General features: G+C 45.9%; 5 protein-coding genes across 6 annotated transcripts in view; 2 read left to right on the top strand and 3 right to left on the bottom strand.

The window, feature by feature from the left end:
• The first annotated feature begins 213 nt into the window (after positions 1-213).
• Positions 214-2,594, top strand: LOC118302003 (agouti related neuropeptide). Of its 2 annotated transcripts, none has more exons than XM_035627780.2 (4): positions 214-271; positions 1,052-1,264; positions 2,080-2,177; positions 2,272-2,594. In XM_035627780.2, the coding sequence occupies exons 1-4, from the start codon at positions 223-225 to the stop codon at positions 2,461-2,463; spliced, it is 552 nt and encodes a 183-aa protein (XP_035483673.1). In that variant the 5' UTR covers positions 214-222; the 3' UTR covers positions 2,464-2,594. The 2 variants fall into 2 exon arrangements, with proteins under 2 accessions (XP_035483673.1, XP_047187552.1); XM_047331596.1 differs by having other exon boundaries at positions 2,269-2,594.
• A 242-nt stretch (positions 2,595-2,836) lies between these two features.
• LOC118301994 (chymotrypsin A) lies at positions 2,837-5,283 on the bottom strand. Its single transcript, XM_035627765.2, has 7 exons — positions 5,180-5,283; positions 4,520-4,623; positions 4,357-4,436; positions 3,714-3,792; positions 3,438-3,618; positions 3,156-3,289; positions 2,837-3,060 (listed from the first exon to the last, which is right to left on the bottom strand). Exons 1-7 carry the CDS (start codon positions 5,229-5,231, stop codon positions 2,899-2,901), a joined length of 792 nt encoding a protein of 263 aa, XP_035483658.2. The 5' UTR covers positions 5,232-5,283; the 3' UTR covers positions 2,837-2,898.
• A 2,597-nt stretch (positions 5,284-7,880) lies between these two features.
• Positions 7,881-9,699, bottom strand: LOC118301998 (chymotrypsin B-like). The gene is made up of 7 exons (XM_035627773.2): positions 9,542-9,699; positions 9,314-9,417; positions 9,145-9,224; positions 8,784-8,865; positions 8,518-8,698; positions 8,235-8,368; positions 7,881-8,146 (listed from the first exon to the last, which is right to left on the bottom strand). Exons 1-7 carry the CDS (start codon positions 9,591-9,593, stop codon positions 7,985-7,987), a joined length of 795 nt encoding a protein of 264 aa, XP_035483666.2. The 5' UTR covers positions 9,594-9,699; the 3' UTR covers positions 7,881-7,984.
• A 2,463-nt stretch (positions 9,700-12,162) lies between these two features.
• Positions 12,163-15,920, top strand: galr1b (galanin receptor 1b). Its single transcript, XM_035627761.2, has 3 exons — positions 12,163-13,022; positions 13,662-13,727; positions 15,042-15,920. The coding sequence occupies exons 1-3, from the start codon at positions 12,318-12,320 to the stop codon at positions 15,345-15,347; spliced, it is 1,077 nt and encodes a 358-aa protein (XP_035483654.2). The 5' UTR covers positions 12,163-12,317; the 3' UTR covers positions 15,348-15,920.
• A 2-nt stretch (positions 15,921-15,922) lies between these two features.
• LOC118301974 (transient receptor potential cation channel subfamily M member 1-like) overlaps positions 15,923-17,500 on the bottom strand; it is a 17,997-nt gene continuing 16,419 nt past the window's right edge. Inside the window, exons 27-28 of the mRNA XM_047331642.1 lie at positions 17,452-17,500; positions 15,923-17,125 (exon numbers count right to left, since the gene is read on the bottom strand). The exon at positions 17,452-17,500 is cut by the window's right edge and continues 361 nt beyond it. Coding sequence (XP_047187598.1) covers positions 16,419-17,125; positions 17,452-17,500 — 756 coding nt within the window. The 3' untranslated portion in view covers positions 15,923-16,418. The remainder of the gene's footprint in view (positions 17,126-17,451) is intronic.

Raw genomic sequence — 17,500 nt, 5'->3', positions numbered from 1 at the left:
TAGAGAGAGAGAGAGATAGATAGATGGGTAGATAGATAGACAGATAGATTGGTCTTTACTACGTCTCACTTATCTCGCAGTTTTGTCCTGTTAAAGATTTTTGGTTTTGTTTTTTTCCGTCGTACTTTGAAGCTCATGTTTTTTTTTTCCCACCGTCCTCGCCCCACCCCCTCTGCCCTCCCGGCTGGTCACGTGACCTCCTTCCTCTCAGAGGGTCTTTAAATGGCCTGTCGTCCCCTCGGAGAGGGAGACAGCAGCGTCCCGGCGACAGGTGAGTCTCTCTCTCTCTGATTACACTTTTAAAAAATGTATATAGCATTGTTATTGTACTTAACAACACATTTCTGTTCTGGTAGTGTTGTTAAAATACATGATGTGAAAACAATGATTTTGACTGTTATTATCTGATCTGTGTGTGTGCGAACGTAAAGTACAGATTTATTCCAGTTGAAATTAAACTACAGGGAAAACTGAGAAAACTATGATGAAACCACATTGTACGTGTGTATTAAAGCTGAGTTGTTGTTGTCGTTGTTGCTGATGTACGACAGTCTCCACATATTCAGTGTCGTTCACACGATTTGATCACAGACTTTTGAATCATGTGAGAATACCTGAATCATTTTTACTCTGATGTTCAAATCATCTTTGGGGAAGTAAAATGTTGAGTTGATGTGAATCTGTGCAGCTGTTTATTAAGTATTGTATTTTATGTTTCACCTCTTCTTTTGCTCCTATTGACCTCTGGGTCTTAACAGTGATCCAAGTATAGTCATGTATATGTATATGTGTGTCTGTATTTTTGTGTATTAAAATGTGAAGTGCAGTAAAATTAGAATTTTTCCATCTGAGGTGTAGTAGAAGTTTAAAGTAGAAGGTATGTGTACTCAGTTACTATCTGATTATTGATCCACCTGTGTTTGTGTCTTCTGTGTAACGATCATTGATCTGATCAAACATGATGATCAGATCAATGATGATCAGATCAATGCAGCAACCGCTTCACGAAAACCTTTTAAAACTTAGCCAAACTCCGTTCTCCTCCTTCCAGAGGCTCTGAGTGGAGAAGCTGAGGATTGTGGGAGTTGCGGTTGCAGATTCTTCTTCTCTCTCTCCAACAGCAGTGGGATGTTCGGCTCCGTGCTGCTCTGCTGTTCCTTCAGCCTGCTGCGTCTCTCCTCGCCCCTGGTTCATGGGAACATCCAGCTGGACGCCGGCCCGGCTGCCGGCCGACTCACCGAGACCTCCTACCTGTCTGATATCGGTCAGTAAATCCAGAGTCCAGGTTCACAACCAGAGACTAGATTCACATCCAGATCCACATCCAGAGACCAGATCCACATCCAGAGACCAGGTCCACATCCAGAGACTAGGTTCACATCCAGGTCCACATCCATAGCCTAGGTTAACATCAAGAGTACAGTTTCACATCCAGATCCAAATCCAGAGACTAGGTCCACATCCAGATCCAAATCCAGAGACTAGGTTCACATCCAGACCCACATCCAGAGACCAGGCTCACAACCATATGTTGGTCAGATCAGGTAAAGATGGAGGTTGAACTGCATAAATGAAGTGTAAATTTAATAAACTGTAACTAAATAAGCTGTGAAAAGGTCCTTGGTTCGCATCCTGTTCTCCTTGTATATGTTTGGGTTCTCTTTGGGTTCTCCGGCTTCCTCCCACAGTCTAAAGACATGCAGATTGGGGTTTGGTTGATTGGAGTGACCAGAGGGGTGAATGTGAAAGTGAATGGTGGTGTGTTTCCATCAAGTGTGAACCACGCCTTTCGCCCAGTGTCAACTGGGAATTGCTCCAGCCCCCTGCGACCCTTAAAGGGTCAAGCGGTATAGATGATGTGTTGATGGATAAATGAGCTGTAACTAAATGAACTCTCTTCACATCCCTCTCCCGTCCCCTCAGGATGCTCTGACATCACTCTGTTGTTCTGAGTTGAACAGAAGACAATCGTCTGCGTACAGGCGGATTATTACATGTACAGCGACTTCCCTGTGGTTTAGGGTCGAGGTGGATGACAGGTAACACCACAGTTCAGGTTTTCTGTTCTCTGTCCTGCAGAGAGAGGCCACGCCCCCGACCACGTTCGTAACCCTGCACTCCTGCCTGACGACTTCGTGGAGGATCCCTTCCTGATTGACGCGGGGTCCTACGACGAGGTGGGTGTGACTGATTTACAGACACGGTTCACTCCAGCACTTTGTTAAAGTTAGAGTCAGGTGCGGTGACTGCGGTGAATCCATGTTTTAGCAGGACTCGTCAGCGGCCTTGCAGCTTCAGGGTCGGGCCATGCGTTCACCCCGCCGTTGCATCCCGCACCAGCAGTCGTGTCTGGGTTACCCGATGCCCTGCTGCGACCCCTGCGACACGTGTTACTGCCGCTTCTTCAACGCCATCTGCTACTGTCGCAGAGTCGGCCACGCCTGCCCACCAAGACGCACCTGACGACGTCACGCTGACCGCGAGAAGCAACCTGCTGCTGAGGGGGGAAACATGTTGATGCACTGTCCGTGACGTGTTGCAGTATATATATATATGCTCTGTGTGTAATAAATTGACTTGTTTGGGAAAATCTGTTTCCAGGTGTCACATGTTGTGTGTCAGTCAGTCCAACTTGTCATGCCGACAATGAGGACAACGTACAAACACAAACGTGTCCCTAGTTCTTTGTATATTTGAACCCTTGACAGAGCCATTGTAGCTGGTTTCTGTCTATGCTAAGCTAAGCTAACACATCCTGACTAGCTCTGTGCTGAGAACTCAACATGAGCTCAATATCACTCCACTCAGTATGAACAACACAGGACACAGGCACAGCTTTTTGTTTCTGTCATTTATTGATGATCAGGTTGAAACCGACTGCTGTCCGTTCAGACGCGCTTAGTTGGCAGCGATGGTCTGGTCCATCCAGGCACGGAGCTCGGTCACGCGGGCGTACACGCCGGGCATGGTGGGAGTGCAGGTTCCACTTCCCCAGGACACGATACCCACCAAAGTCCAGGCACCGGCCTTCTGACAGACCAGGGGGCCGCCAGAGTCGCCCTGAAGAACACACACAACACATCGGTCAACAAACACAATGTGAACCACAACAGCATCAAGCGTCAGTGTTCTGCCACGGCGGCGGCGGTGCCCACCATGCAGGAGGAGGCTCCGGAGGCTCCGGCGCAGATCATCAGATTGCTGATCTTGTTGCCCCAGAAACGACGACAGTTGTCATTGGTGAGCAGGGGGAGGGCGGCCTGCTGCAGCAGGGCGGGGGTGTCGGGAGCTGCCAAGCACAAACACGTCACACTTCAAACATCACGGATACATGACGACACAGTATGAGTTGCAGTGAGTCATTGTTCACACTACGTCCAGTGACTGTGGCTCGGAGAGCGTCTGCGACTTGGTTGGTTGGACGCGGTCGGCCTCACCGTTGTGGCGGGTCAGGCCCCAGCCGCTGGTCACACACTTCATGCCTCCGGCGAAGTTGTCTCCGGTCTCGGCCACGCACACGGGGGACACGCGCATGTTCATCTGGGCGGGGGTGGCCAGCTTGATCAGCAGGATGTCATTGTTGATGGTGTAGCCGTTGTAGCGGGGGTGCTTGAACACCTGACAGGAAACGAGACAGTCAAGACCAGCCATCATAGAGGAAGACCCCCCCCCCCCGCCGACGAGATGAAAAGATGGCGGTGTTTGTCACTCACCTTGGCAACCTTCATGACCTGGATGTCCTCAGCATTGGAAGAGCGGTCGTGTTCTCCGAGGATCACGCGGTGGGACGTCCTGCGCAGACAAGGAGCGTGTGTCATTTGTAAACCCCCAAGGGTTATTTCACATCATATTATTAATATTATTATTATGGATAACTTTGTCCGGGATGAACACGTCAGTATGGGCGAGAGTTAAATTATGTTTGAATAATCATAAATCTTTACATTTTATGGATCTTTCATATAATATAATAAGAAATCTTTGTATTTCATACCTATAATATCATATGGGATCTCTGTACACATGACAATGAAAGTGTAACATGAACCGCTGCTAAAATGCTTAGTCCAGTTTAAAATGTCTGTAAGTCAAAACCGTTATATGACAAGTTTAATAATTATAATCAGAGTTTCATGTCAGAGAACCTCAAACATTGGTTGGATTTATTTAATTTATGATGTATTTAATTATTAAACTGAATATTAAGGAAAATCAACTGCACCGCATTTTCTCCACTCATCTGCACACTCATGAGGAAAAACCTCAACCTCGGCAGTGTTGCTTTAAGACTTGTTGCCATGACAACATCCAGGCGAGGTGTTTTCGTTTAACGGAACTTCTTCTAAAATGACTTACCTGACGTTGCAGTGAGCAGCAGTCACGACCCAGTTCTCGTTGACCAGAGAGCCGCCGCAGAAGTGGAAGCCGGTGTAGTCCTGAAACAACACACACGTTGAGTTACACACCACCTGTTTTTGTGTGTGTGTGTGTGTGTGTGTGTGTGTGTGTGTGTCATTACCTGGAGGGACACCTGCCAGGGCCAGGAGTGGGGCAGCGCCTCCTCACCGTTCACGATACGAGAGTACCCGGTGATGACGGGAGGGATGGCGGGAGAGCCGCAACCTGGTGACATCACCGTGACATCATCATGGGTTGAATATCAAATAAATCAGTTTTAAAGTAATGACAGACGTTTTCTCTTTCACACGTCAGTGAGAATATTCACTGACTTGTGGTCACTGTCTGCGACTGTCAACGCATGACAACGCTACGTATTTCAAATTTTACTTATTATCTACGTAGATAAAATAAAATCTTTGTTTTCTCGAATACAGTTTCTTCAACCGACTGTCTCTCTTCTTTAATTCTTTTGTATCTCGGCTGTAAAGTATTAGTTTCATATATTTATCTTGGTGTCGTTTCTCTGACTCTTCTTGTAGAATGAAACATGTTAAAGGACCAGCCTGTAGAATTTAGACACCTAGCGGTGAAGTTGTAAACTACAACCTGAATAAAGTCTCCGCTTCATTATCTTCACTCTCTTATTTCACATGTTGTTGGCTCTTAATTAAAGAATTAAAGAAAAAATATATCTTTAAGTATGAAAACCGTTGACTGCACCTGAAGCTACAGCGTTGTAACAGTTCACTGCTGAGAGAAAGACTGAACCACAACTCACCGTAGGCGGCGCCGACGAAGGCGAGGCAGGAGAGGATCCAAAGGAAGGCCATGATTTGATCATGATGGGTCTGTGAGAGCCAGGAGCTTTTATACGGCCAGGGGGCGTTGTGATTGGACGGGACAGGAGTGGGAGGAGCCGTCGTATCAGAGGACTGGTGGGAGTTTGGACAGATGGAGCTGACGGAAAGTTTTTCACCTATGGAGGAAAAAACAGATTAACTTCAGTTTAAACAGAACCGAGGAAAAGTTTTAGTTCCAGTAAAAAGTTTGTTCCATGTAACGACCGACTCACCTGCTTATTATCTGCTTATTATCATTTTTTACTTTATTTCATGAAAACACAAAGAAATCCACTTTACTGTCAAAGGAAACAAATTATTAACTATTTAAACTTTATTCCAGAAATCTGGCAGAAAAATAACGACACAATATAATATTCAGTGGAAACAAAACAAATAATTTCTCAAACACTACATCAAGTTTTTTTTTCTGTTCAAAGTAAAAATGTTGACGATGGTTGAACACTGATGTGTGTGTGTGTGTGTGTGTGTGTGTGTGTTGAAGGTCAGGGTTGGAACATGTGTGTGTTTCCCAGAACACAGATACAGTAACTCAGACATGATACATTTGAGGAATCTGAGAAACATTGAAGCTAAGTTAGATTTCTGCGTTAAAGAAATGTCTCACAGTTTAAAAAAAAAACCAAACACATTTTGGAAGATTATTCAGTCTATGTCCTCAGACAACAACAATAATTTGCTTCCTAGTTCATTAAACTTGGAAAACAAAATGTTCACAGAAAAAATAACTATGCTAAATACCTTGAACCCGCATTTTATATCTTTTGGTTCCCCTGTTTGAGCGTAAAACAAAACAGGAACTGACTCAAAATGTTTCTGTGTTCCGGGAAAACAACCCTTTTGATTGTGATCTCAGTCCTGTTGCAATAAAAGATGTATATGATGCTCCTAAAAAGATAAACACCAAGAAATCAGCTGGTCCTGGAGGCAAAGAGTAATAATTATAGGCCCATATCTTCACTTTCAGTTGTAGCTAAGGTGTTGGAATAGCTTATCAGGAATCAATTAGAATAGGTTTTTATTAAAACATGGCATTTCAAACGAATTACAATCCGGTTTTAGAAAAAAACAGTACTATCACTTCTTCTATGAAGGTCTTTCAATTCAATTCCATTTTATTTGTATAGCACAAAATCACAACATACTTTATCCTCAAGGAACTTTACAAAGTGAGGATGAGACCTCACAATATTTACAGAGGAACCCAACAGTCAGTAAATATGATATCAGAACAGTGGCGGAGTCTAAGGAACACTGTGCTGCTCTATTCTTAGACCTATCCAACGGCTCTTGACACAGGTGACCACTCTGTTGTTACAGAAATTGATTAGTACAGTGAGAGTCTGCAAAAGTGGTTTGAAAACAAAGTGAGGTCTTTTTCCTGGCTTTATGAATATTCAAAATGGTGTCCCACAGGGGTCCATATTGGGTTTTATTTTATATTCGATTTATAAAAATAATTTGAGTTGTAATGTAAGTAATATAAAGTTTAATATTTTGTATGCAGATGACACTCTTATGTAATGTCCTGCATCATCATTGCAAGTGCAATAGATAACCTGCAATCTGCTTTTAATCTTGTCCAGATGAATCTCTGTAAATTGAAACTTGTACTCAATGCTGACAAATCTAAAATTATGTGATTTTCAAGAAAGACAGATGATGGTGTCTATCAGATTTTTACTTTGAATGATAAGGTGATTGAATGAGTCACAGCTCACAAATACCTGTCTTTTAAACATCACATCGAGTGTTCAACAATGACCTCAGTTTTTAGATTTTAGAAGTAAAAAATTAGGTCATCCGGTCCTTTATGTCTTCAAGACAATCCTGAAGTTTTTCTACCTAAACTGTTTCATTTGGCTTTCAATAGATAAATACACCTGGGTGTCATCTGCATAACAATGGAAATGTATGTGGGGTTTTATGACAATAAGGGAAGCATATATAAAGTATTGGTCCCAGCACTGAACCTTGTGGAACTCCATGAATGACTTTTGTATGAATGGAAGATTTGTGGTGGTGTCAAATGCAGCACTAAGATCTAATAGGACGAGAATAGGAACATGTCCACTGTCCGAGGCCATGGGAAGGTCGCTGGAGACCTTCAGCAGTGCTGTTTCTGTACCATGATGTTTTCTGAACCCTGACTGAAAGTCTTCTAGCAGACTATTCCTGTGTGAATATAGTCACATAACTGGTTAGCAACAGTTTTTTCTAGGATTTTAGAGATAAAGGGGAGGTTTGATATGGGTCTATAGTTACCTAAGATATCTGGGTCTAGCGTCGGCTTTTTGAGCAGAGGTTGAACTATTGCCACCTTAAAGGCCTTTGGTACGTAGCCTGTTAATAGAAATGAATTGATCTGATCTAATATGGAACTGTTGATTGAAGGTAATACATTCAACAGCCTTGATGGAATAGGACCTAACAGACAGGTGGATGGTTTGAAGAAGTGGTCGGTGAAGTCAGCTCAGACAGATCTACAGGGGAGAAGCAGTCTAGATATAAATCAGCTGATCCTGTTGCTTCTGAGGATTCTGTGTATCTGTGCAGTTAGATTGTTAGTTTTTCAAACAAGTCGAGTTCCTGTTGAATAGGGACGACAAACACGGTGAGTGATGTTGACTTTTTTTATTATCATCGCACATAACCACACTGTCACTGTCACGGGGTTCCTCTGTTGTCCAGGTGGCGGCGGCGGCGGCTCAGCTTCTGAGCGCTTAGTTAGAGGCGAGGATTTGGTCGACCCAACCACGGAGCTCGCTGACGCGGGCGTAGACGGCAGGAGTGGAGGTGGAGCAACGGCTGCTTCCCCAGGACACGATGCCGACCAGAGTCCAGGCGTTGTCCTTCTCGCACACCAGAGGACCGCCAGAGTCTCCCTGCGACGCAACAGACAATCAGCAAGGGGAAGAAATAACCTCACGACTAATGAATCTGAGTGAGACAGCTGGGTGGGCGGGGCCTCACCATGCAGGAAGTGACTCCACTTGCTCCGGCACAGATCATGACGTCGGAGATGTTGCTGCCCCAGTGTTTCTTACAATCAGTGTTGGACAGCAGGGGCAGGGAGGCCTGCTGCAGCTTGTTGGGAGTGCTGGGAGCTGCGGGACACAGACGGGACACAGACGCAGTTAGTTAGCGGACGACCCGCTTTACCTCCTGAGCCACAGCCGCCCAGCGTTCGTGGTCTCAGTCTGACGGGCGGAGTGTTGCAGTTTCACGGGTTCTGAGGCGGGTTCGTCCATCTCACCGTTGTAGCGGGTCAGACCCCAGCCGGAGGTGACGCAGGTCATGCCAGGGGCGAAGGTGTCAGCGGAGTCAGCGATGCAGACGGGGGACACGTTGGTGCCCAGGCGGGCGGGGCTGGCCAGCTTGATGAGGCTGATGTCGTTGTTGATGGTGCGAGGGTTCCACCTCGGGTGGGTGAACACCTGCGATGGGGGGTGGGGGGGCGGGGGGTTAGGGGAGGGAGGACGGTGTGTTCTGAAAGCTGATTGGCTGATGGGTGGTTCTCACCTTGGCGGGCTTCAGCACCTGAACGTCCTCATTGGAGCCGTAGCCCTTGTCGTGCTCTCCAGCGACCACACGGTGGTAGGTCCTGACAGGAAACAGGAAACAGGAAACAGGGCTTTAAAGGATCAGTTCACACAAACACATCAGACATTGTCCGATCAAAAATGTTTAATTCATACTGAAACTGTTTATTAAAACCTGGTTGTTTTTTTAAACTTCTCGCTGTTTCATGCTTTTCTTCCTCTGGTTGAATCTCGTGTCCTGATCCTTCTAGACTGAACTGAACTGAACGCTCATAAAATATTTCAACATTAGATGCATCACAAGTTGAAACTGTGTTTCTGTGTTTGTCGCGCCGACTTACTTGACGTTGCAGTGAGCAGCGGTCACAACCCAGTTCTCGTTGATCAGAGATCCTCCACAGAAGTGGAAGCCGTTGGATTGCTGAGAAAAGCAAACCGGACAAAGTTGAAGGACGAGAACGAGGACGAGGACGAGGTATTCGTAGTGTTTGTTGAGGTCCGCTGACGTACCTGCAGAGACACCTGCCAGGGCCAGGAGTGAGGCACCGCCTCCTCACCGTTCACGATGCGGGCGTAGCCCGTCACCTGCGGGGGGACGGCGGGGGTTCCGCAGCCTGAGAGGACGACAGGAGACAGACGTTCTCTCACAATGACAAGCAATAATCAATCATTCCCACAGTTTCATTCAGGGAAAACAATTTCAAGTTGAAGTGAAAATAGCAAAGTTCAGAGCGTCACCGTAGGCGGCGCTGACGAAGGCGAGGCAGGACACGATCCAGAGGAAGGCCATGGCGATGAAGGAGGGGACGATGATGTGTTGGACGTGCAGGCCGCTCTTTTATGTCCGAACGCCGCCTGGCCTCAGCCAATCAGAGCGTCCGGCGGATTGTCCAGCTCAGCCGTCAGCTGGTTATCAGCGCTGAGGCGACATGTTGGTTCCCATGGGGTCACACGCCCCGGTCTGCCGCTCTGTGATTGGCTGAAACTTGTGATAACGCGTTGCCGACTTCACCGGGAGCCCAGCGAGCACAGCTGTTCTCGTCCAGAGGCAAACTTTATTCACATTCTGTTATAAGAATTTGATTGATGAGAAATTTACCTCCCGGAGCCGAAGACGTTTCCAGACACGATGTCTTCTGACAAGCCAGAGACGTTTTCTGAAAGGACAGAAACGTTTCATAGAGAAGAAAGTTATTTCAATAAAGAAGACAGAGACGTTTTCATAAAAAAAACAGAGACCTAAAGGACGAGACCTTGTCTCTCTCTGCAAGTAATCTTATCTTATGGTACAAACACACGCCCACGTTATAATTAAATCTATGATAAATCATCAGACAGGAAATTAACGTAGTAGTAACTATAGTAACTGTGGTGTCCAAAGGAAATGTGGGAACTGAAATAATTCAAGGAAATACAACGTTGTAGTAACTAAAATAACAATAATGAGTTCAGTAACTGAAGTATCTGTACTACCTGAAGTATCTGTACTACCTGAAGTATCTGTAGTACCTGAAGTATCTGTAGAACCTGAAGTGTCTGTAGTATCTGAAGTATCTGTACTACCTGAAGTATCTGTACTACCTGAAGTATCTGTAGTACCTGAAGTATCTGTAGAACCTGAAGTATCTGTAGTATCTGAAGTATCTGTACTACCTGAAGTATCTGTACTACCTGAAGTATCTGTAGTACCTGAAGTATCTGTACTACCTGAAGTATCTGTAGAACCTGAAGTATCTGTACTACCTGAAGTATCTGTACTACCTGAAGTGTCTGTAGAACCTGAAGTATCTGTACTACCTGAAGTATCTGTAGAACCTGAAGTATCTGTACTACCTGAAGTATCTGTAGCACCTGAAGTATCTGTAGTACCTGAAGTATCTGTACTACCTGAAGTATCTGTAGCACCTGAAGTATCTGTACTACCTGAAGTATCTGTAGCACCTGAAGTATCTGTAGCACCTGAAGTATCTGTAGCACCTGAAGTATCTGTAGTACCTGAAGTATCAGTAGCACCTGAAGTATCTGTAGTACCTGAAGTATCTGTAGCACCTGAAGTATCTGTACTACCTGAAGTATCTGTAGTACCTGAAGTATCTGTAGCACCTGAAGTATCTGTAGTATCTGTAGTACCTGAAGTATCTGTACTACCTGAAGTATCTGTAGTATCTGAAGTATCTGTAGTACCTGAAGTATCTGTAGTATCTGTAGTACCTGAAGTATCTGTAGTACCTGAAGTATCTGTATTACCTGAAGTATCTGTAGTACCTGAAGTATCTGTACTACCTGAAGTATCTGTAGCACCTGAAGTATCTGTAGTACCTGAAGTATCTGTACTACCTGAAGTATCTGTAGTATCTGAAGTATCTGTAGTACCTGAAGTATCTGTAGTATCTGTAGTACCTGAAGTATCTGTAGTACCTGAAGTATCTGTAGTACCTGAAGTATCTGTAGTATCTGTAGTACCTGAAGTATCTGTACTACCTGAAGTATCTGTAGTATCTGAAGTATCTGTAGTACCTGAAGTATCTGTAGTATCTGTAGTACCTGAAGTATCTGTAGTACCTGAAGTATCTGTATTACCTGAAGTATCTGTACTACCTGAAGTATCTGTAGTATCTGAAGTATCTGTAGTACCTGAAGTATCTGTAGTATCTGTAGTACCTGAAGTATCTGTAGTACCTGAAGTATCTGTAGTATCTGTACTACCTGAAGTATCTGTAGTACCTGAAGTATCTGTAGTACCTGAAGTATCTGTAGTATCTGTACTACCTGAAGTATCTGTAGTACCTGAAGTATCTGTAGTATCTGTACTACCTGAAGTATCTGTAGTACCTGAAGTATCTGAAGTATCTGTAGTACCTGAAGTATCTGTACTACCTGAAGTATCTGTAGTACCTGAAGTATCTGTAGTATCTGTACTACCTGAAGTATGTGTAGTACCTGAAGTATCTGTAGTACCTGAAGTATCTGTAGTACCTGAAGTATCTGTAGTATCTGTACTACCTGAAGTATGTGTAGTGCCTGAAGTATCTGTAGTACCTGAAGTATCTGTAGTACCTGAAGTATCTGTAGTATCTGAAGTATCTGTAGTACCTGAAGTATCTGTAGTACCTGAAGTATCTGTAGTACCTGAAGTATCTGTAGTATCTGAAGTATCTGTAGTACCTGAAGTATCTGTAGTACCTGAAGTATCTGTAGTATCTGTATTACCTGAAGTATCTGTACTACCTGAAGTATCTGTAGTGCCTAAAGCAACATGAGTGTCTATCAGAAGAGAGATGATGTCATTTTATTGTTTGGATCGTCATGGTGTCACATTAATCATTAATCGTGTGCTTTTACTTTGACAGCCCCTGACAACAGGACTCTTCCGGTAACCTGTCGTGTGTCCAGGAGTGTGCGCCCTGCTGCCGGACGCGCTCGATCCAGATCATGGACCTGGTCCTGCTCTTTCACTCGGTCCTCCGTGGGCTTCCTCTCTGACGCCGCAGCTCGGAGGCGCTGGAGCTCCAACATGCTGCTGCTGCTGCCGCCGGGGAACGAGTCCTCCGGCCCCGCTGACCTGCCGCCGGCCAACCGGTCCGAGGCGGCGGGGGGCGGCGGCGGCTCCGGGTCCGAGGCGGTGGTCGTGCCGGTGGTGTTCGGGCTGATCTTCGTGGTGGGGCTGGTGGGCAACTCCCTGGTGATGGTGGTGATCGGGAGGATGAGGTGCGGAGGAGGAGGAGGAGGAGGGGCAGTGGGGATGCGCTCCGGCAGCCCCACCAACATCTTCATCCTGAACCTGAGCGTGGCGGACCTCAGCTTCCTCCTCCTCTGCGTCCCCTTCCAGGCCACCATCTACTCGCTGCCGCAGTGGGTGTTCGGAGGCTTCGTGTGCAAGGTCGGACACTACTTCTCCAGCGTCTGCATGTTGGTCAGCATCTTCACGCTGGTCGCCATGTCCGCGGACCGCTACGTCGCCGTGGTGCACTCCAAGAGGTCCGCGTGCGTCCGGAGCCGCAGGAACGCGCTGGCCGCGGTGTGCGTCATCTGGACGGCGTCCCTGCTGTGCTCGGTGCCGGTGGCGCAGCACCAGGTCCTCACCCGCCACCCCGCCGCCCCCAACAGCACCTTCTGCTGGGAGATGTGGACCGGCGCCTCCAGGGCCGGCTACAGGGTGACCATCGTGCTGGTCGGATACCTGCTGCCGCTGCTGCTCATCAGCTGCTGCTACGCCAGGGTGAGGTCAACCACAAGTGTTCATATTACACCCGACACATTAATAGATAATGTTTGACTCCCGGCTGCTGTAAAACACGCGCTAATAGCGGCGCACACGGACCAAAGGGCGCGCGCAAAGTCCAGGACCATAAAGTCTGTGCGTAAAACCCGTCGGAGAGGTTTCAAAATAAAACACCTGCGCGAGGAGTGTGTGAATCAGAAAAGTCAGATGACACTAACGTTACATATCAAGATGTAACGAACTGGACAGATATGTAACTGTCAGAGGAAAAGTCAGAAGCTGTGGAACAGGAGAGGCCATGAGAAGGTCATGAAGGGTCAGATGAGATCTTGAGAACAGCTATGGTCTGTCGTTCATATGTTCTGTCATACGTTCATATGTTCTGTCATACGATCATATGTTCTGTCATACGATCATATGTTCTGTCATATGATCATATGTTCTGTCATATGATCATATGTTCTGTCATACGTCCATATGTTCTAAAGATCAGCATCTGTTCAAACTAGTGTCATCAAAATATTTTCACTTCTCATAAACTCATTCTGGTTCACATGCAGGTATTTCATTTCTGTCTCTATAGCGACAGACAGCTGTCTCTAACTGTACCTGAGTAGCTGTGACTTTATTTTACAGGTTCTGTATCATCTTCATAAGAAGATGAAGAACATGTCTAAGAAGTCTGAGTGCGCTAAACGAAAGGTACAGTACAGTCCTCCTCCCCTTCCTCATCATCATCATCATCATCCTCCTCCTCCCCTTCCTCATCATCATCATCCTCCTCCTCCCCTTCCTCATCATCATCATCATCGTCCTCCTCCCCTTCCTCATCATCATCATCATCATCATCCTCCTCCTTCCCTTCCTCATCATCATCATCATCGTCCTCCTCCCCTTCCTCATCATCATCATCATCATCCTCCTCCTCCCCTTCCTCATCATCATCATCCTCCTCCTCCCCTTCCTCATCATCATCATCATCGTCCTCCTCCCCTTCCTCATCATCATCATCATCATCATCCTCCTCCTTCCCTTCCTCATCATCATCATCATCGTCCTCCTCCCCTTCCTCATCATCATCATCATCATCATCATCCTCCTCCTCCCCTTCCTCATCATCATCATCATCATCCTCCTCCCCTTCCTCATCATCATCATCATCATCCTCCTCCTCCCCTTCCTCATCATCATCATCATCCTCCTGCCCTTCCTCATCATCATCATCATCATCATCCTCCTCCTCTTCTTCCTGCTCCAGTCAAGCTTCAACAAATCTCACACACTCAAACAAACAAACAGGAAACTAGTTTTGACAAGTCTCACTCGTCAGCGTGAGTTACATGAAAAAATGAATTGATGAAGATGGTGATGATGATGATGATGATGATAATGATTTATTTATGTTTTAATCCGTGATTAATCTGTTGATTGTTAAACTGCTCCAAATGAGACGTTCACAGACACATCAGAATAATAATCAATGTCAGTGTCCAACATTTATTTCACTGACAAACAGCAGAAAAAACACTGTTGGCTCCAGCAGAGGGCGCTCTCAGCCACTGACGGCCTCAGTCCTCATGTCAACAACCACATTACTGTAAAGGAACACTTCTGTTCAGGAGTTTGGTTTCATCTTCCATGAAAACAATTCCAGTCACTAGAAGTTCACATGTAAAGTCGGGCAATATATCGGAAAAATATTATTCACTAGTATCGGCAACGGCCAAAGCAAGGATTTGTGAAGGGTTTGTTGAATGTTTGGTGGAAATGATTTTTGAGTATCTATGGCGAGTATGATTTAGAAATCATAGATTTAATAGAAATATCTGTGAACTTTATGTGGATGTGGAGTATTTGTTTTCCATTTATCATGTGTATAAATTTGTGGTGAATGTTTACAGATATGTATTATACACTATACCTTTATCTATCTCACCCTTTCTGTGTCTGTGGACCCTCTGGTCCTTGAACGCACCACGCTCACTCAGACTGACGTTTCCTCTCGGCTCCCCGCAGACGGCTCAGACGGTCCTGCTGGTCGTCGCCGCCTTCACCATCTGCTGGATGCCCCACCACATCATCGCCATGTGGGTGGAGTTCGGGAGCTTCCCCCTGACCGACGCCTCCTTCGCCTTCCGCATCGTCTCCCATTGCCTGTCCTACGGGAACTCCTGCGTCAACCCCGTCCTCTACGCCTTCCTGTCCGAGAACTTCCGCAAGGCCTGCCGCCAGGTCTTCACCTGTCGATTCCTGTTCCCTCCGCTGCCCCGGGATACGGCGTCTCGTGTCCGCCTGGAGATCTTCTCCACCAGCCACGTCTGAGGACAGAGGAAGGAACGTCGCGAACACGAGATGCGACGAACGGACTTTCAGAAAATTCACAAAGATGTGAAGAAAAGTTTGGAGAGTTTTTTTCTCTCCGCAGTCGCCAAGTGCTTGCTTATTGTGGGATTTGTTGGGTTTTCTCTGTTATATTGTAATATTGACCTTACTGTGTGAAGTGCCTTGGATGTATGTTGTGATTTGGCGCTTCACAAATAAAATTGAATTGAAGAAAAATTGCATAAAAACACATGAAAAAAAAAGTTAGTTGAAAAGTCTTAAAGAAAAGTGTTGAATAAAAGTCATGAAATAAAGAGTTGAATAAAAGTCATGAAAAAAAGAGTTGAAGAAAAGTCGTGAAGAAAAGTCGTGAAAAAAAGTCGCGAAAAAAAGTTTGAAAAAAAGAACCAAAGAAGTCGTGAAAAAAATAAGTGATGAAAAGTCGTGGAAAAAGTCACGAAATAAAGACGGGAAGAAAAGTGCAACGAAAAGATGTCGTGAAGAATCAGGCTCAAGAAGAAAAGAAAGAAAGAACGAGTGATTTTCATCTTTTATTTTAAGGATGATTCTGTTCAGGAGTCGATTCGTTTCCCTTTATTCAAACTCATCGTTCACTTTGTTCTGATCACAGTTTTTACTTTGAGGAAAACATTATAGATCGTCATCTATAATATTAGGCATCTGATGAAAATGTGAAGAAAAAAATTAATCAATCATTAAAAAACTGATCGTACCTCGAACATTCAGACAAATGAAACTTTGATCTGTGATCATCTTTGTTGAGTTATTGATTCAAGATATAATATTAACATATTTTATGGTGACTGAAACTTTTATTAAAACAAATTTTCCCTTTGATCTTCAGCATTGTTAATAATAATAACAATAATATAAATATAATATAAAATCAATACCAGTGATCAGACGATTAGTACCAAACAGGAAATGTCTGATATTAAATTACATTGAAAAACAAAACTGAGGTAAAATTTGAATAATAAATTAAAGACAAACAAACATTTTAACATGAAACATTATAAGCAAAGAGCTTCAGTCCATCAGGATCCGCAGTCAAAGATCTGGACCGGGACCAGGTTCTGGACCTGGACCTGGACCGGGGCCAGGTTCTGGACCATGGCCCCCCGCCCCCCCACTGAAGGCCGACACCAGGTCTCTGACGCTGCTGGCTGAGCGAGGCGTCTCCTCGTCCTCCTTCCTCTTGGTCCTCGTCTTCCTCGGGTTGGCGTTGAGACTTTTGGAGCGTAGCGTCGGGTACATCCTGTCCTCCCCGACCAGCAGCTGCTCAGATGGCTCCTCCCCCTCCATATTACCGTGGTTACCGTCCGGCGGGGAGCAGGGGGGCGAGATGTCGGACGACCTTGGCTCCTCCTCTTCCTGTTTGGTTTCTTCTCCCCTGCCCGTCGTCTGCTGGGTCAAGCTGACGGCGTCCTCCTGGTCCTGAGGGGCGGAGCTGCAGACGATGTTGCTGAGCGACTTCCTGTCGGAGGAGGCGGAGCCACTGAGGCTCGCGGAGACGAGATATTCTGTGACCTTGGACGCCTCCAGAGGGAAGGACGCCGCCGCCTCCAGCCGGCTCTTCTCAGCCGGTTTCTCCGTGCCGGCGTCCGTCGGGTGCGGATGGGGCGAAGCGGGAGGGGCCCCGGGGGTTCTGAGGTCTGGGTCACAGGGGGAGATCCGGATGTCCACACTGGACAGAGACTGAGTCCGGTCCTTTAGTGCTCGCACCTCCAGGGTCGAGCCGAACTCCTTCACATCACCTGGAAACAAGAAATACGAGTTGAAACGGCAATGAAGTCATCATGGTGTGTTTCTGTAAACCGTTCATTTTTAAACCGTTGCTGCAGTATTCCACTAGAGGGTGCCACAGAACTTCTGGACTTTACATTCTGTAAATAATAATCAAGGCCAAGATGGAGGAGGTGAGACTATGGTTACTTCTGACATCATCATAGATGATTTGTGAGGCAACCACACTGTGATCATAGCAAGTCTGTTCCCCGACACTGCCCCCTACTGTTCATGTTCGTATTGCGGACGTGTAGCGTTAACATCTGAAGACGTGCACCAAACAGACGTAGGATACCTGAGGTAGCCGTGATGACTACGGGTCTCCAGTCTAACGTGTCCTGACC

The sequence above is a fragment of the Scophthalmus maximus genome, chromosome 4 (genome assembly GCF_022379125.1).
Source record: "Scophthalmus maximus strain ysfricsl-2021 chromosome 4, ASM2237912v1, whole genome shotgun sequence".
In the NCBI taxonomy this organism is placed as follows: Eukaryota; Metazoa; Chordata; class Actinopteri; order Pleuronectiformes; family Scophthalmidae; genus Scophthalmus; species Scophthalmus maximus.
The sequence above is the reverse complement of the archived record's forward strand: the minus strand, read 5'-3'. Positions and strand labels throughout refer to the sequence as shown.

Excerpts from the sequence above, each read along its gene's own strand:
- LOC118302003 (XM_047331596.1), top strand. The coding sequence starts at position 223 with ATGGCCTGTCGTCCCCTCGGAGAGGGAGACAGCAGCGTCCCGGCGACA. Across the intron at positions 272-1,051 it reads CAGCAGCGTCCCGGCGACAG|AGGCTCTGAGTGGAGAAGCT; the intron begins GTGAGTCTCTCT and ends TCCTCCTTCCAG. Across the intron at positions 2,178-2,268 it reads ACGCGGGGTCCTACGACGAG|CAGGACTCGTCAGCGGCCTT; the intron begins GTGGGTGTGACT and ends TCCATGTTTTAG.
- LOC118301994 (XM_035627765.2), bottom strand. The coding sequence starts at position 5,231 with ATGGCCTTCCTTTGGATCCTCTCCTGCCTCGCCTTCGTCGGCGCCGCC. Across the intron at positions 3,793-4,356 it reads GCTGCTCACTGCAACGTCAG|GACGTCCCACCGCGTGATCC; the intron begins GTAAGTCATTTT and ends TTGTCTGCGCAG. Across the intron at positions 3,619-3,713 it reads AGGTCATGAAGGTTGCCAAG|GTGTTCAAGCACCCCCGCTA; the intron begins GTGAGTGACAAA and ends GTTTCCTGTCAG.
- LOC118301998 (XM_035627773.2), bottom strand. The coding sequence starts at position 9,593 with ATGGCCTTCCTCTGGATCGTGTCCTGCCTCGCCTTCGTCAGCGCCGCC. Across the intron at positions 9,418-9,541 it reads CTTCGTCAGCGCCGCCTACG|GCTGCGGAACCCCCGCCGTC; the intron begins GTGACGCTCTGA and ends TCGTCCTCTCAG. Across the intron at positions 9,225-9,313 it reads CCTGGCAGGTGTCTCTGCAG|CAATCCAACGGCTTCCACTT; the intron begins GTACGTCAGCGG and ends TGCTTTTCTCAG.
- galr1b (XM_035627761.2), top strand. The coding sequence starts at position 12,318 with ATGCTGCTGCTGCTGCCGCCGGGGAACGAGTCCTCCGGCCCCGCTGAC. Across the intron at positions 13,023-13,661 it reads TCAGCTGCTGCTACGCCAGG|GTTCTGTATCATCTTCATAA; the intron begins GTGAGGTCAACC and ends TTTATTTTACAG. Across the intron at positions 13,728-15,041 it reads CTGAGTGCGCTAAACGAAAG|ACGGCTCAGACGGTCCTGCT; the intron begins GTACAGTACAGT and ends GGCTCCCCGCAG.